This window comes from Athene cunicularia, assembly GCF_003259725.1.
Source record: "Athene cunicularia isolate RWA chromosome 11 unlocalized genomic scaffold, athCun1 chr11_part3, whole genome shotgun sequence".
NCBI classification, from domain to species: domain Eukaryota; kingdom Metazoa; phylum Chordata; class Aves; order Strigiformes; family Strigidae; genus Athene; species Athene cunicularia.
Genome location: NW_020799115.1, coordinates 78,713 through 95,559, shown reverse-complemented (window position 1 = coordinate 95,559; position 16,847 = coordinate 78,713). Strand labels below are relative to the sequence as shown.

General features: G+C 47.7%; 1 protein-coding gene across 1 annotated transcript in view; it reads right to left on the bottom strand.

The window, feature by feature from the left end:
* The window catches only part of LOC113484652 (hydrocephalus-inducing protein homolog), a 159,441-nt gene that overhangs the window by 108,064 nt on the left and 34,530 nt on the right, over positions 1-16,847 (bottom strand). The window contains 2 exon segments of the mRNA XM_026857119.1: positions 2,082-2,253; positions 4,937-5,138. Coding sequence (XP_026712920.1) covers positions 2,082-2,253; positions 4,937-5,138 — 374 coding nt within the window.

Sequence of the window (16,847 nt, the reverse complement as noted above, 5' to 3'; positions counted from 1 at the left end):
ATGGACCATGGCTCCCACTGGAGATGGTGCCTTCCACCAAAAATCGACGTGCTCTGCAGTAGCCTCTCATCTGGATGGGGACCAGCTTGGTTCCCCAGCTGAGGTACAGATCTGCAGCAATAAAAAACACTGTTACCTCCTGGCTCAACTTCTGGATCAGCAACAGTAGCACCTCTGTAACCTGGACATCGTGACGACCACCTCCATCATCTCAGAGTTCACACATGACACTGAGGAGTCACACCAGGCAAGGACAGGACAGTGAGGACTTGTCAAGGTCAGTGTAAGAATAACAAGTCCTCATCCTCCCTCTCTTCTGGTTGCCATTTCCAAGGAGTCAGCTCCCACGGGTCTGCAATGGGACTTACAGCCGAGCTGTGGTGGGGAGGATGCAGTGAATAGCAAGGACTTGGTTGCCTGGTAGCCACCTGGGCCTCTATCACAGCTGCCTCCGCTGACATACCATGTGTAGATGCAAAATAAACCAAATTTGAGATGTGCTCAGAAAGTCAGAGCTGCGTATCAGCTTGTTTCCCGCAGGCTTGAATGAGTGGGAAGAAGAGAGCAGCCACTTTTGGCCAGAAGGTCTGAGGCTGCAAGGTCCCATCTCTGGGGGGCCTCTCCAGCAGATTTACATGGCAGTGCCAGAAGGGTGCCTGTCCAAGCTAAAAGTTACAGGGCTGTCACCAGAGAGAAGGCTGTGGAAGCCAGCAGCAGTGGTGTTTTAGATTGTACATTTGATAAAGAGGAGAAAAAACTTACTACCATTTGATGTAAAGACAACCATATGCCACGGGGAAAGACAGACATGAGCAGAACTGATTGTGAAACTGTTCCATAAACAATGGAATCAATGGAAATCAAAAGGTTGATAATGCTGGACAATACAGAAGGGGAAAGACTCATGCGGTAGCCCACTTATATTCAGTCCTAGAGCAAACTGTGTAAAATTGACACAGCCATTCAAGAAAGGTTTCCCTTCGAGACTTGAGGCCAGGCTACACTTTATGTCCATATGCCACCGCATGGAGTGCCAGGACTCGGCGCTGTGGGCAGCCGGAGTTCTAGACCTCACCGTAACACATTCAGGAGCTCAAGATCAGGTTAAGCTACTCATGGAGACACAGTCTGACTGTAAAGCAGCAGGAGTCCTGGGACACACTCAAGAACCAGCTCTGACACACCACAGGGTGCTCAGCGATCAGCTCCCTCTCTCTACAATATTCCCACCACTGTGACACAATCTCTTGGTCACATCATGCTGCTGTCAGCTACAGTGGTGTGAAACTGAAGCTGTGACAACATTGGTGGCTCTCAGCCGTATATGTGATATAGGAGTAACTGAGATGATCCCCTTCTGTGAAAAGGAAAAAAAAAAATTAGTTTCACCTGTTTTAAAAGGAAGAAGAGGTTGAGATTATCCTAGGATTTACTCCAAGATGAAAAGGAATTTTGGATTTACTCCAGACAGTGGGCATTTTTCATCTCAGACCATGCAAATACTCAGAAACAGGGCTCTGGTTGATTGAAGGATATGGGAATTTGCTTGCGTAAACACAAAAAGCAGAAAAGTTTCTGTACCTATGCACAACGAAACTCAAAAAGTCCTTTTAAACTTGCCAGCCTTTTGTCCAGGCTCACAGATGACACTGGAAGGGAAATTCAGCCATGGTATCCATCCAGGTTATATGAAGAGATTGGTATGTCTGTGATCAAATTTGAGTTGAATTTGGCCTCCTTTCCACAGAGGACCATTTCATTCCTCAGGTCAATATGTGAACTGAGAGTGCTCCAATATCCTTTGTTAATCCCCACACACTACATGGGTAGCATGCCCTTACTCATCATTATTGATAGCTCTCACGAAGTGCCCTTAATTTATTGCCCTTGCAGTAGAGCTCAGCTTTAGGCAGCCTCTCGCTCTGTCAGTTGCTCACAGAAATGCGTTTTGCAACAAGCTCTCACAGTCTCACTAGAAACCTGGTATTTTCTCTCCGCACATCAAGCCAGCTGATTCAGGGACCTGCCAAGTGACCTCAGCCAGGGAGGAGAAGGAATGGAGCTTCTCAGCCATCACTTACCAGTGGCTCAAGGGTGAACACATCGTTGGGAAAATGCATGGAGTCTCCTTGCACCTTTTCCTGGTGGTTCTGGAGGGGGTGGGAAAGAAGGGGAAGGCGTTCTCGGGGAGCAGGTTCCACCTTGCACTCCCTCAGACAATGATCCATCTTGCCCTCTTTCCACCTCTGCAGCCTGCAGCCACGGGGAGAGACAAACCAAGCAGATAATTTAATGAACAACATATTTGCAGAGACTCGTGTGAGTGCAGGGGCAGCAAAGCACTCAGGGAGGAACAGCAACAGCTCAGCGAGGGGCTGACCCCAAGCCGCGGGGTCCCACATGGGTCAGGTTATTGCTTGCTGGGTGCTGGCACAGCACATAGTTTTACTCCACGCTTACAAGCCCAGAAGAGGTTTCTGAAAGCCGGCAGCCCTCGAGAGCCTCCTGGCTCAAAGCCTCTGCCACAACTGATGGAGAATCCATCAACCACCCCAACTGGCTTTTCCTACCACAGAGCTGCCTGGGGGAGCCAGATCAAGATGAAGGAGCACCCACTGCAGGGCTTCACTGGCAGGGGGAGATGCAGCTGGGTTTCAGCTGCAGGCTACTGGCATCACTCCTTTTTTCTTCCCCTTTGGACCTGCAGGGATAAGCAAGCTAAATGTGCTCTCTGTGCCTTATATTACTTCTCATCAGAGGATCCCAGAGCACTGTGAAAGCAAACCAATGAATTCAGGCATCGCATCACTTTGGTGAAACCAAATGTCTATATGTGCATGGAAACAGAGGCCCTGAGAGGGGAAGGAACTTTGCCTGGCATCACCCACTAAAGAACTCTGGACCAGCATCTCTGAATCCAAACCCTTATGTCTAGCCTTGAACCACTTTATATTTTTCTTCTTTTTGGCCATCTCTGTAGGGCTTTGATGCGGTTCATCTCTCCCTTACTTGGTAGCTGTAGCAGAAATCATTCTAGAGTTTAAAGATCACAACCAAGAGATAAGGGAGCACTGCTACAGAGCAGTCACTTCCTAGCTGGCACATCGTTGACCCCTCTGCACACTTGTCCCCGGCCATGAAGAACCAGCAGCTGATAACTCTGCAGGGATGAGTGGAAGGCTCCACGTGTAGCAGATAGAGGAATGTAGTATAACCAGGATAGCAATCATCACCCAGCTAAATTCAAATACAGTTCAAAAGGAAATACGGTCATGGATGTTACTAGCTGTACACAGTGAGCCTTGGGCAAAGGCTGGCACCAGCACCAAAAGTACTTGCTTTGGCTCTCTCCCCCCGGAGTGCAGTGGGAAATGTTTCTCCATGGCTGACCTACAGCACTGCGCCAGTCAGTCAGGTCTTCCAGCCACCAAACAACAACCCCCAACTCAACCTCCATCAGCAGACAATAATTCCACCATTACATCCAAGAAAGTCCTGCAGGAGGGAGACAGAGCAAACCCACGGATACACCTTCTAATGATCCAGGTCTTTCGTGGTCACAGCCCAGAGCAGAGTCCTGCACTGCCTCCTCTCATGGAAAAAGTCCTCTCTGCTCCGAGATCTCAAAAGTTTCTCTGACAGCAGGACAGTGGCCTTGGAGCTATGACCATCCCTAAGATTTCAAGGAGGAGGAAAAAACAGTCCTGGTCAGACTCAGGACACAAACTGGCACAAGACCAAATGTAATTGGAAAAGAATCAGGTTGAAGTGAACTGTGGGGAAACCTGGTTGCTTCTGAGGGGAAAGAGGATCACTCAGGGTCCGATCTGAGACAGGCAGGTGAGAGGAGACTTAAAGGAATGGTCCAGGCAAGTGCCCAGAGAAGGCAGAGATTTTTCTTTTAACACACCGAGCTTGCACAGAAGTCACACACTGTAATTAAAAATAGAGAACAGTGAAAAACTAGTTTTGGCCTTCAAGGCATTTCTGACCTAATTATGTTGAACTTCATTGGCTCAGAAGACCTTAAAGAGTGCTCCAGTTTAAGGCAGTTTCCTGATCAGCTGTGAGCTAACTCCTATACACCTACATCCACGAAAGCCTGCAAAGTCCCACAAGGATTCCCTTAATCACCCAAACTTTTAAGTATCATTTCCAGTTCATTCCCCCGGGCTATAAGTGTTTCTCTGCTGCCTGAAATGGGAATTTCAAAGCTTCACCACAGACACCCCTGGAAGAACCTGCCCCATCTCTCAGCACCATGAACACACAGGCTGCTGCAGCCCAAACGCGCTCTGTCCCGTGCTGCTCTACCTTCCCTGCAGAACCCTTCACCTCCAAATGCTCCCCAGTCTCTGAGGAAGGGTATAAATACCTCATCATGCTGGAAACTGGGGGAGTCCAAGGCAATTCAACATCCTACAGCAGGATGGCCTCAACTTGCTGGGCCAACGAAGCCCTTTACCCTGCACATTACTGGAGAAGGAGCCTGCCACCTTATCAAAACTGGAGTGGAAGAAACTGCAGTGAATATCATAACAGTTATGCTACCTGCAGCTATGTTAAGTGCTGCTACTCAGTGCAGTCCCAGGTAACAAGTGCTGACACTTTCCTCAGCCTCATGGACCCTCCATAGCCCAGGGGTCTCTGGACCTCAGTGGTTTGGGGCTCCCACAAATGAAAATTTGCTCTCTGAGGAAATCCAGTCACTGCAATCAACCTTTCCTCCCCGAAACGCCATTCTCAGCTGGAATATGGATGGAGCTGGAATGGGAGGCACTGAGCTCCATTACCCTAAAGCCCAGGGACATGTAACCTGAAGCTGTAGATGGTTTACTTGTTCTAAACCATTCAGTGCACCAACAGCCCTTGAGGCCATACATTAGTTTTACCCTTGGGCAGTGTTATTTTATTGAAATGAACTTTTCAAACAAACCTCAGCTTCTGATGATCCTCCTCTTCCTGAGTAACAAAAGTCTTCCACTGGAAGTGCACTATGATTTCACTCCAATTGTGGATGACCACAGATCTGTGGTTTGACAGCGTGAGGTAAGTCTTCTCAACTATTAGGGAGCTCCTGGCCAACCCGATGTTGACATCTACAGCCGCTCCATAAAGGCCTGTGTGAATATCTTCACCTGGAAAAAAGCAAAGGGGAGTCTTTGCTCATCTCGCTGATGGAAGTACAAGGAACAAAGCAAACCACCAGTAACACGTGGGCCCAGGTGGCCTTTGGGTTGCCATCCCACTCAAGTCACAGGGAATTCTGCATCCAAGTCATTCTCAGTCAGGGCTTGCCCAGTGTTGTGTCTCTCCTAATCCCTTGTTGCTGACAAGCAAAGATGCCTGGGGGTACACGGGCTGGAAAGGGAGGTTCAGAGAAACAAATGACAGCCCAGGGCAGGATGGGACACAGAAGAGACCTTCACTGTGTTGCAGAAGCAGCGCCCTCACTTGCTGTGGGTTTGTGAAGACGTGTCAAAACAAGGCTGGTGGGGCACAGCCCACCCCATCCTGCCCATTACAGTCCTGCAAGCCCATTTCCTCAGCCGGGACCCTGTTGCTTATGCCCGAGTCTGCTATTCTAGACTGCGTCTTCCCAAGCCATTCAACGACCAGAGTGAGGGCACCTTTGCTTTCCACCTCAGACCCAACTGAAGAGGATGAGATGAGGAGCTAGGAAATTAAAATATGATATAGAAATTAGGCACTCAAGAAATGAAGGTATAACTTAGTTTAGAGATAAAGATGAAAGACTTAGAGATCACGCTAGGGGCTAGAAGACCATTAGTTAAAAGATAACTAAGATTAAATAGAATAATAAATCATAGTTGATGGGCCAGAGAGCAGAACAACATGGAAACCTTGATTAATGGAAGCTGTGAGGTAACACTTTCTGATGGAATAGGAAGACAGCCCTAAAAACTGGTCAAAACTAACCCTATGCTCCGGCCTGAGTCCAGGAGGCTACAGAGACTGCGCAAGAAACCGAGGTAAAAAGTTCAACAGCGAAGAAGAGGAGCAACTTCATCTCTGCAACCCCAGCCCATGACCACTGGGACACACTGTGCAGATGCAACTAGGAGGAGACTGGGGCGGAACATATGAAAAAGACTCTAAGGCTCATTATAATAAGCGGGGATAGGTCACGCATATGTATAGGCGTATTATGAATATGTGATGCTTTGCAGCATAAAGCCAAGACAAAGTGTCACGAGAGGTGCACGTGTTCGTGGTGGAACGATCCATGCGTGCCTCAGTGCTGAATAAACATACCGACTTTATAACCTTAGGGATTGTGGAGTTGTGTTTCTGCAAGTCAAGGGGAGTGTCCCTGGCTGTGCCCATCAACTAACGACTGGGACCTTGCTAGAGTACCTGCCAGCACGTCACCCTCCCAAGCAGACTCCCACCAAAGGCTCCCTCATTTCCAGAGCTTTCAAACCTTCCTTCTTCCCAGCCAAGTAACTGAGCTCAAATCTGAGTACCAAGCCCACTCCTCCTCTTGCAGGCCAAGTGTTTCCCAGGTGAGATGCAAACAGCAAACATCAGACATGCTCTCTAGAAACGGCATTTCCGTGGAGTGGTGCTTAAAGCCTCAGAGCCAGTCCCTACAGACAAGTGCAGCAACCCGGCCATAAGCCTGGAGAGCATCCCTCTGCAAAGGCAGAGCGCCCCCTCCTCACTGCACAGGTCACAGCACGCAGCCAGCCAACACACCTTCCTTTAAAGGGCTACCGTGCAACAACACAGGGAGAGCATTGGATTTGTGCTGGGTGCACTCCTGAAATCCTAAACCAGACACAACACAGCAGAATCACATCTGTTCCAGGGGAAAAAAAAAAAAAAAAAAAAAATAGCAAGAGCCCCCTCTTCTAGGGGGGGCACTGGGGAATGAAGCAAGACTCACCCTTAAAACAGTAGATCTCTAGAGTCATTCACTCATCTCCACACATGGAGAATCCAGCATTCATGACTGATAGCCTCAATTTCTCTGCTCTTAAGGGAGTCTGGAGTGGTAGGGATTTATGGCCAGATGAGTTATGTTGCGAGGACAGCAGCAATGTTTACAATGACTGGACAATCTGCTTTCTATAATGGACAACTTGGCATACAGAAATAACTGATGTTCAGGAGGGTTACAGAGGCGGGTATGCTTTATAAGCATTGCCTCTCTCTCCACTGAATCCTTGGCATATATTGGCAAGCAAAGGAGCCAGGACCCAAGAAATGGGAGACACGCACAGTGCCTCGAGCTTGGGTTTATGGAAATACGAGCCAGTGCTCTACAATGATCAAGATGACAAACTACTGCAAAGTAAACACCATGAAAAATATCATCATCTCACTGTCTAAACCCAAGGCCACGTGCATCTTGAAATACTGGGTATAGTTCTGATCTCAAAGAAACAAGCTGAAATATGAGAAGCTAAATAGAGAAGGGCAGAAAAACAATTAAGAGTATGAAGCAGCTTTTATAAGAAGATTGACTAGGACTCCTCATCCTAGAAATCACATGGGAGATAGATGGAGAGGTTTCTAAAAGTGTGAATGGCCTGGAAAATGTGAATAAGGAAAAATTTGTCACTATTTGTCACAAAACAGGAACCTGAAGGCCTGAAATAATGTTATTAGTCAGAAATTACACAAAAGTGGTAGTACTTTTCCAGGGAGTATTCCTTCCTTTGGAACACACAGCCACAGTAGGCTGTAGAGGCTATCAGCTGTAAATCCAGAGAGAACTGGACAAATTCTTAGAAGATAAGGCCATCAGAAGCTATTTAACAGAGATGAGAATAAAGCCTCCTGCACAAAAAAATGCTAACTCTAGAGCCCATGAGGGAGAAAGCATACATAATGCCTGTTTCTACACAATTTGCTCAACATCCCCTGTTGCTGCTCTCCCGGGGAGGAGCTGGAGAAGTAGCCACCCTGCTCTCCTGGCTGCAGGCACCGAGGACTCTTCTGAAGGCTGGAGGGTTTTCCGGAGCACCTTCTACCACCAAGAGCATTTGGCATCATGCTGTATACAGACACCCACAAATTGCCGGGTCCAGGAGAGTGCGCACAGCTGCCACGAGTCAGGAGGAAGCCATGGATCTGTCTGCCAGGCTGATGAGCTGACATGGAGAACAGACCTGCCAGGGTCGGCCATGGATGGCTGCAGGCTTCTTGTCCTGGGTGTCAAATTAGATGTGACATTTCATTTAAGACTCTTGGCTGTTTAATATGTAAGGTTTTAAAAAAACCCTCTGTACTGTAACAGTGACGTACCGCTAAGTATTTCACTTGACATGGTAATGTCCATGGCGTGTGGTTTGGGACGCTTGGCTGCCATGAAAGCGCATTTACTGAATCTAGATGTGTCTGCCTTGTCATTATTTACACAATGCTATTACAGGCTGTCAACTCTCTCATTCTTACATGGTTTTGATGCATTTCCTACAGGTGGCAGGACACAGCTTTCTCTCTGCAACGTGAACAAAGCAGTGCCTGAACTTGAAACTAAAAGGTAGGCTTTTTATAGAGCAATAGAGCAGATGCTTTGGGTTGTGCACATCTGAGCGGTGCTCTGACACAGCAGAAACACCACAACACCACTGTGTTTTATCCCAGCATCCATCTGCGTGATTATGGACACAGGTATCTGAGCACACCATGGTAGCTCTTCACTATCTTGAAGTTAGAAATCTAGCATTGCGTCATCCTCTGTGGGGCTCCTGTTGTGCAGGAAAACAGACAAAGAGAGAATTTACAGAAGAGCTAAACCATCTTCCTGAATTCTTCTAATACTACATGTTCATCCTGGTGCAAGAGAGAATAATTATAAGAGCAGTACAAACTGTTCTTAAACAGAAAGAGATTTTGTTAGGCCTGAAGGTATAGCTCAGTGAATGGATGAGCAAACCCTTGAACAAGATTTAAAAACAAATTTCAGGTTTTATGAAGAATGCTTTCCTAGTATTCAACAGCTGGTACTTCCCTTCACTGATTACTGCTCTAAACATTAGGAAGCTGGTAGCCAGATTGATTAGAGTGAACAGAAACAAAACAGCAGTCTGATGCATTTCGTCTTCACCAAGACATATTCTTCCTCTATCCCTGTTTCTCCTTCTCTGCTGAATTCAGATTTCAGATCTTTTCAGGAGTGAGTGACAGTCAAATTTGGAATATTTAGGTAGCATGGAAAGCAAGTGTAATTTCATTTTCCCGGTTTGTCCGAAGACAGTGCCTTGCTCTTATCTATTCCATAACGCAGCTGGAGACAGACAGGTCCTGCTGCTTTTTCACCAAAAATACAAGCAAGCAATGAAAGCAGAGCTCTTCACTCAAAAGGATGTTACTGTACCCCCATATCGACCTATGATAAGTAATTCTTTTGTTCCTGCTACTATCATAGCCAGCTGCCTACACTGCTGGCATATCCTTGTTCTTCAAGCAGCGTGCAGAGGTCTGTCACCACTTCACTGCTGGAGAAGCAAGTCACCTCACCAGACTGAGATCTCTGGAAAGCTGGAGAAGTCACCTACAGCCTGATCCAGCCTCCCTACCATGTCTTTTTGCTGCGTCTCCCAGAGCTACCTCTAGATCAGAGTCAGGAGCGCTGCTCTGAGCTGTTTCGCTCTTGGGAAGCTGACGGCTTCACCTACAAGATGTGCTGAGTCTCTGTCAGGCTGAGAAAGGCATCTGTCCATCCCCATGCCTGTACCTCCAGCCCTAGAGCAAAGTGCAGAGCAGTGACAGTCATTTGTAAGCACTTCTCCAAGGTGGTGTTCAGGAGCTGCCTTCAGACATCATTAAACCATCACGTTATTTACTCCAGACCTTGTTTATAAACCTCACCACTGAATAACTGCTGCTGCTAACACAGGTGTTTCTAAAGAACCATTCTCAGGCTACAACAAAGCTCAGAGCATCCTCCTCATGACTGTGCCCACAGTTACTGCTGTAACAGTCAGAGTCCCCAGCATGGCCTTGGCCTCAGCAAAGCACCCACTGAGCCCACGCAGCACAGTGCAAGAAGAGGGTCTCTACTCCAGAGGCCCTGCAAGGAGCTGTAAGACAACAGATGGGGATGAAAAGGGAGGTGGAAAGCAGTGACCAGGCAGCAGTGCTCCACAGGACAGGCTGCAGGCTCTTCAGACAGCTCTCCTGCATGCTGAGCCATCTCCCTGCAGTCAGGCTCCTGCTGTGCATCCTTCTGTGACCGATCACCCACAGCATTGCCCAGCACCCCTCTGCACTGTGCTTAGGAAGAACTGTTTACCTTATTCCAGGATGAAATACTTCGGCACAGGAATATCTGGGAGCCAGCACAGAGGCTCTGTCCTACCCAGCATGAAGGAGCTTGGCAGAATGCATTGAAAAGGACAATGAAACCGTCAGATGATGGAAGACCATTGCCGTGTACCCAGGATGCCGTGGGCTATTTTTAATCATTATTGATACCAAAGTAACGATACGCTGGGGTACCTGACTGGCTGAAACATTTTGGCCATGGGGAAAACGGTGCAGGAACTTTCATTCTGATTGCGTGGCAGAGACATGCCCAATAGACCACCTAATATATCAGTCACCCTTCAAGCTGCTCTTCTGCTTCTCAGCAGCTGCTGATCAATCCACAAGGAAAAGAGGCTTGAAATGGTCAGTTCTGCCCTGAAACACCTCCACCGGTAATGACACTTAGAACATGTCAGCGATTTCTACTGATGACAGAGTAGACAAGCTGCGGTCAAGGATGACCTGCAAAGAGATGAAAACCACATTCTTCTAGAAATGTTTCATGTGCTAAACATGGGGTATGCAGCATCCCGCAGAAGTCTGTTTCTGTCCATGCATGAGGATGAACAAAACAGCCAGAAGGAGATTTTTAACTTCCAAGCCACCCTCCTAGTACATACAGTCTGTGCTCAGGCAGTCAGCTCCATGGGTTTTTGGAGCAGGGTTTTTGTTCAGAGGGGTGTTATGTAGTTGTGGAGCTACAAAGCTGTGCAAAGAAACCTCAAGAAGCAAATGAAGCACAAACTTAATTCCCCTTCATCTACTCTCAAAGTGACAGATCATGTCTCTTGAAACACAAGGCCCTGGAGACGGCCCATACTCTGCAAGGAGCAGAACGACCTTATCAAAAACGGTATAAGAAAAAGTAATTATTAGAAGCAGTTCTAGAAAAAGGGAACAAAGACAGGAAACAGTTGTTACCTATTAGCTGTTTTGACAGAAACAAACACTTTGGAGACCAACTAGACTCACCCATCAATCTGATTTGAACTATAAAAGCATATAACCAATCAGCTGTATAAAGTATTAGTTAGCAATCCTCAGTCTGTTGCAGTGCTGCTACTATTAAGATGCAAAGTCAACATATAATTGCACAAACTCCTATTTACACATTTTTGCCTACAATATATGACTCCCTCCACTCACTTTGAAGCAGATGTACAAGAACAGAAAAGTCTGACAGAAACCAGCCATACTGCTGGGAATTCTCACAAGTGAAGGAAAAAAAAGCACAATGTGCACTCACCACCTACAACAGGCAGAAAGAAAAATCCCTTTGCAAAGTTTTTAAATGCCTGATAGCCCAAGGAAAATCTAGAAAAGTCTCTTGTACAGCATTAGTCTGGCTTACACCTTAAAATAACACCAGAAACAAGATCTTTAAAAACTCATGGAATAAAGTAAATTTCTAACCACCTGCCAGCACTAAACACAAATAAAAAAGAATTACATTGATTAGTGCACCACAGGGAAGCTTTGGAATCAAAAGGGGCTGATGCTTAGGAAGTGGAAGATTTCCCCACCTCTTAGTACTTGTAAGCAGCTACCATAAATCTGCCTGGTGTGGAAGGAATGGAGAAGTGCATGAAGATGAACAGCTGCAGACTGGAGCAGCAGTGCCACACAGCGGTGGCCATCAGAAGCTCACAGTCTGTTGACATGAATTTAGCTCAACAGTAACTTAATACTATTCACAGAAACATCAGAGTCCCTGTAAACACTGACACGAGACTACGATTAAAACCAGAAAATGGTTTTGGTATTCCCACCCTGGTATCCTGCACAATACAGGGACGACTCAAGCGTGTAATGAGTAGGGAGTTTGCTCAGGCAAGTACTGAGCCTTCTCCCTTCTGGCTGCAGTCAGTGCAAATTGAGAACACTCAGCAACTTGAGTGATCTCAGGAATGGAAAATACAGCACAACAAGGGCTAAACTACAGTTAAACCCTGCTGCCTGTCCATATGCAACAGTGGATTTACAAAGGAGAAAAATGAGAAAGGAAAAGGCTCGATCTAGAGACTACATCAATAGGATTTTCATTTCATTTTTAAACAAGATCCTGGAAGCCGCTGATTGCAATGACAGCCTTGCAAGACAGATGACAAGACCTTACTCGAAAGAGGGTTCTTAAAGGAAAGAGAACAGAGCTCTACAAAGGTGGTTGCTTTCTCCAAAGCCTACACAAAACCACAGATGATTATCACAGCAAGGCAGCGCTTTTCTCGGATGCTTTATCCTCATGAGTAGCTGAGATGTTCAGAGGTGCTGTCACATCCACGCTACAGTTATATGTTCAGCCTCAAACAGCAGTGAACAGCCAGGGCTGGGATTTCATGAGTTTCCTGCATGTGTACAGTGACCACTAACACACCACCAAGCCCTGGCATGGGTGGCCTCATTCAGCTGGTTCAGCCAAACCCAGCACCAATTTTACCTGAAGAAAGGGATTCAGCCTCCTGACATGTTCACATTCCCAGCTGGCAAGCCCACACTGCTCAAGGCAGGAGCTGAGCTGTCACTAACACGGCTGACAATTCCCCCTGGCCCATTTCAGTGTGATGCAGCCCCCACTCCAGTTTATTGCCGTGGCCAAGATGCACAGGCTTTTCTTCCCCTGCTGCCAGCCAAGCACACACAGTTCTGCAGTCACCCATCACCTTCACCAGACCCAGACAGCTCTAATACATCACTGCAAACTTCTGTCATTGCACAGGTGACTAAAGAGCTCCACAGCAGCATTTGTAAACATGCCTCATTTTCCCCACTGGAGATGAAACGTGTTTTCTCAAGCTGGCAGTTACCACTCATGGCTCCAGAGGCTGCTGCAGCGCAGAAAAGCTGTCTGTGGTTAGACCAAGAAGAGCAGAGGCTGCTCAGGGCAGCGGTCAGGGCATCCTGTGTAGGGTGAAGACCTGGATCCACCTCTGATAGCCCCTGTAACCCTGAGCATTGCTGCCACACTGAGGACGGTGATTCCCATTCAGTTGAGATCTACCCAGGAAATACTTTATTGATATTTTTAATTCTTGCATTGCCCCAAGGAAATCGTATCTATCCTACAGGCATCCACACTGGCTCAGAGGACAGAGAGGATCACCGATCTGCTCATCATGCTCACTGCAGAGCCTCAGAGGGCTGGCAGCTCTAGAGGCAGTCCACACAGGCAGGTACTGATCAACCCCAATCACACCTCACGGTAGCTCTCTGGTGCTCAGTACCAAAATTCCCTGCAGCAACCCCTTAGCATAGTCAACCTAAGCACCTGGCTGTTGGCCAGCCTGCGGGACTGGAGGGGACACCAGAAAGACTAGAGGGGCACTGCCAGTAAGGGAACATCTCGGGCCAGGGCTTGCTTCTCCAGGCTGCAGTCTAAGTGCTGGCAGCATGAGGCTGATGACATTTTGCCCTACATCCAGCCAAGCAGCAATGGGGGAAGCAATGGTGGGGACCCCATACGGTCAGGGCCAGCCAGCAAAGCTCAGAGGCAAGGGAACGAGGCAGCCAGAGCCTTCCCAGACCCAGGGCAGGGCAAGCTCAGCTCCACATCATCTCCAGCTCCCACTGTGCTGCACTGGAGAAACATATTTAGCTGCTCTCTTCTCCCAAACAGGAATAACCTGATTTTGGTAGAGATTGAGTTTTGCTCCCCAGGGCTCAGGAGGGGAGACATTACTTCACCCACTTCCAACAGGGACAGTAACTAACCCAGTGCAGGAAAACTCAATCTGATTGACAACTACAGAGCTGGAGGCAGACACTGCCCACATCTTCAACCTGCCCTTGAAGTTATTAATCCAGAAGCTGAAGCTGAGCACTCCCTTCCTTTCCCTGGGTGCGCAGAGCCACAAATGAGGCTCTGAGCCTGGGTCTGTGATCCACAGCAAACAAACCGAGACTTGCTCGACGAGAGCTTTGCTCAGGAACTCAGCCCTCCCCATAAATTGTGTAGGAATTTGATGGAAAACAGGATATTAATCTGCCAAATACCCAGGTGGTTCCTCAGCAGGCTTTTAGCACAAGGCTAGAGGCTTCCAGCTGGACTAAAGCCACTGAGAACTATTGCTGTGCCCATCTCTTCTGGGGAAGCTGCTTTCTGGGGCTCTGCACCAAGAGGAGACAGGACAGTAATGGAGCAGACATTCCTCCCTGAAGGCTGGCTCTTCTTGAACACACTGCCTCCTAACATTCACAGAGAGGGTGAGAGCTTGCTCTTAGACTTATGCTTCCATGTTAGTCTCGCAGAGCCACCAAAGGGAAATGACCTGCGTCTTACTAGTGGCAGCAATAAAAGCATCTCAGTACAGCGTGTCTGTCAGCCACGTACAAGCTCAGAGGGGTTTTTCTAATTACTGAAGTTTCCTGTGCTGACAAAGAGATCCCCAAGGATGTGGTGACTGATGGGTAAAAACTGTGCAGAGGAATTTCAGCACCACACAACAGATCTCCTGGACTAGAAGCCCGTTTTAGCACCTTGCCACAGGGTCCAGTGGGCACTGCAGGCACCCACATACAAGCACAGAATCTGGTCCTACACCTTGAACACCACCCATCGGACCACAGCAGGTACTTCTTGGAGACAGGAGTCTAATGTGAGTCAGGATTTAGGGAGCTCTGAGCAGAGAAGCCATCCTCCTTACACAGCTCCCAGCATCTCTTCAGCACCTCCTGTCTCTGGCAGCCTCCTTTACCTGCATGGGGCGCCTGATGCAGATGTTCTTGTTCCTGGCTGCTACGGGACTGCCGAGGTTGTTGTGCACCTCCCGTACAGCTCTGGGAAGCTGTCACACATCTCCTTAACCACGTGCCCCCCAGCAAAGTTCACCCTCCCATACCAAGCTGGTGCTACACTGTCAGGTTGCAGTAAACATCACGACTGCAGCACACTGGGTCTGATGTACAAGCAGCAGCACTCAGAGCAACCAGCTTGGGCATCTCACGAGCAGCGCTTGAGAGCTAGAAGAGTATCTACGCTTTATGAATGCTGACTTGGTTGGGACTAGACTTCACAAACTTACTTTCCCACATCCACACTGGGAGTCTAAAATTCATCTGGGAAGGGCCGAGCCACCAACAGGATTTTTAGTGGCAGAGTGCCAAATCCCTTCCAAACCTGTATGAGTGCTTGGCATGCAGGCCTCAGAAACCCTTTCTGATACCATAACCTGATGTTAAGGTGATGAATAGGGATGTACTGTAGCCCAGAACATCCCAAGTCACCCTAATCTCAGTATAAACTGGGATTTTTCACACCCAGACCCATGTACATGGGGGAAATGGAGGAGTTTGGACATGTGTCCTGGGTTGCAGTGTATTCTATTACCATCCTCATGAGCTGTTGAAATCAGGTGGGGCAGTGTTTCCTTGCCTCCCCCCCTTCCAGACTACCTTTCTGTTAATGGCCCATCAATGCCATGCAGCATGACTCATTATCCCATTGTGAGATGCTCCACCCAGAGGGAGAACACCAGCATTCCATCCTGGATATAACCTGAGAGTCTGAATACCAGAGGCCTCTCTTTGCCACTGCATTTCCAGAGGACAGGAGCTGCTTAGCCACCACTGGACTTTTCTGAGGAAAAGCAGATCTTCTTTCTACAGGATCACTGCTTCGGGGGGACTGCAGCTACCATTCCACCAGACTGCTACCACCGCCCTGATTAACAGGGTGTCAGGTTGTATCCTGACTCTGTTAGTTTAACCCAGTGTTATCTGCCTTTATATTTTTTTCTTTTTTTTTTTTTCTTTTTTTTTTATTTCCCTATTAAATTGTTATTCTGACTTGGTGTCTCCCACTAGTTTGTTTACAAACTAGCACAACATGTAAAGCAGTGAAGGTCAAATTTTCATTGTAAATCATTATGCTTTTAGCAGTAAAGACATTTTCTTCGCACTCATCTGTAAAGTTTGTAGCAACACAACTACCACCACACAGACAGTCTATCCAGGGGACAGCACTGCACTCCTAACCAGGACAGTGTAAAGGACACACAATTCTAATCAACCAAATAGCGGGAAAAGGGCAGAGCTCCATGTTTGCTTAAGCAATGCTAGGGACAGATTTGACTCAAGTTCAGCAAAAACTAAAGACACATAACATGCACCTGATCCTGCGTCAGTCACACTAACAACAGTGTGATTCACTGCGAACTACTGCCACTTGTGAGCAAGTCAATACAGACACACAGTAAAGCAAGGAAAATGCCTCCCAACACCCTACATGGATATTTTGCCCTTAGTGCCATTGATAGGGAAATAGGGAAACAGGCTCAAACACTCAGCCTTTGGAAGAGACTCCTGTTCAGTGTAAGGGAGAGGCACCCCTACAAGGATGATATCCTATGTCAGCTAGGCAAATGGACCAGCATTGAGAGGGGCATCCAGAACCTTAGGGAACTGGCTGTGTTTGATATGATCTATGGTGATCTGAATAATGAGCAGTCACCCATGGACCCAGATCAGGCCCCTTGCACACACCTGATGTGGTGAAAGTTCCTGAAGAGCGCACCAGAAGCACACTCGAAAGCACTGGCAACAGTGTCCTAGTGGACAGACACCCACACTGA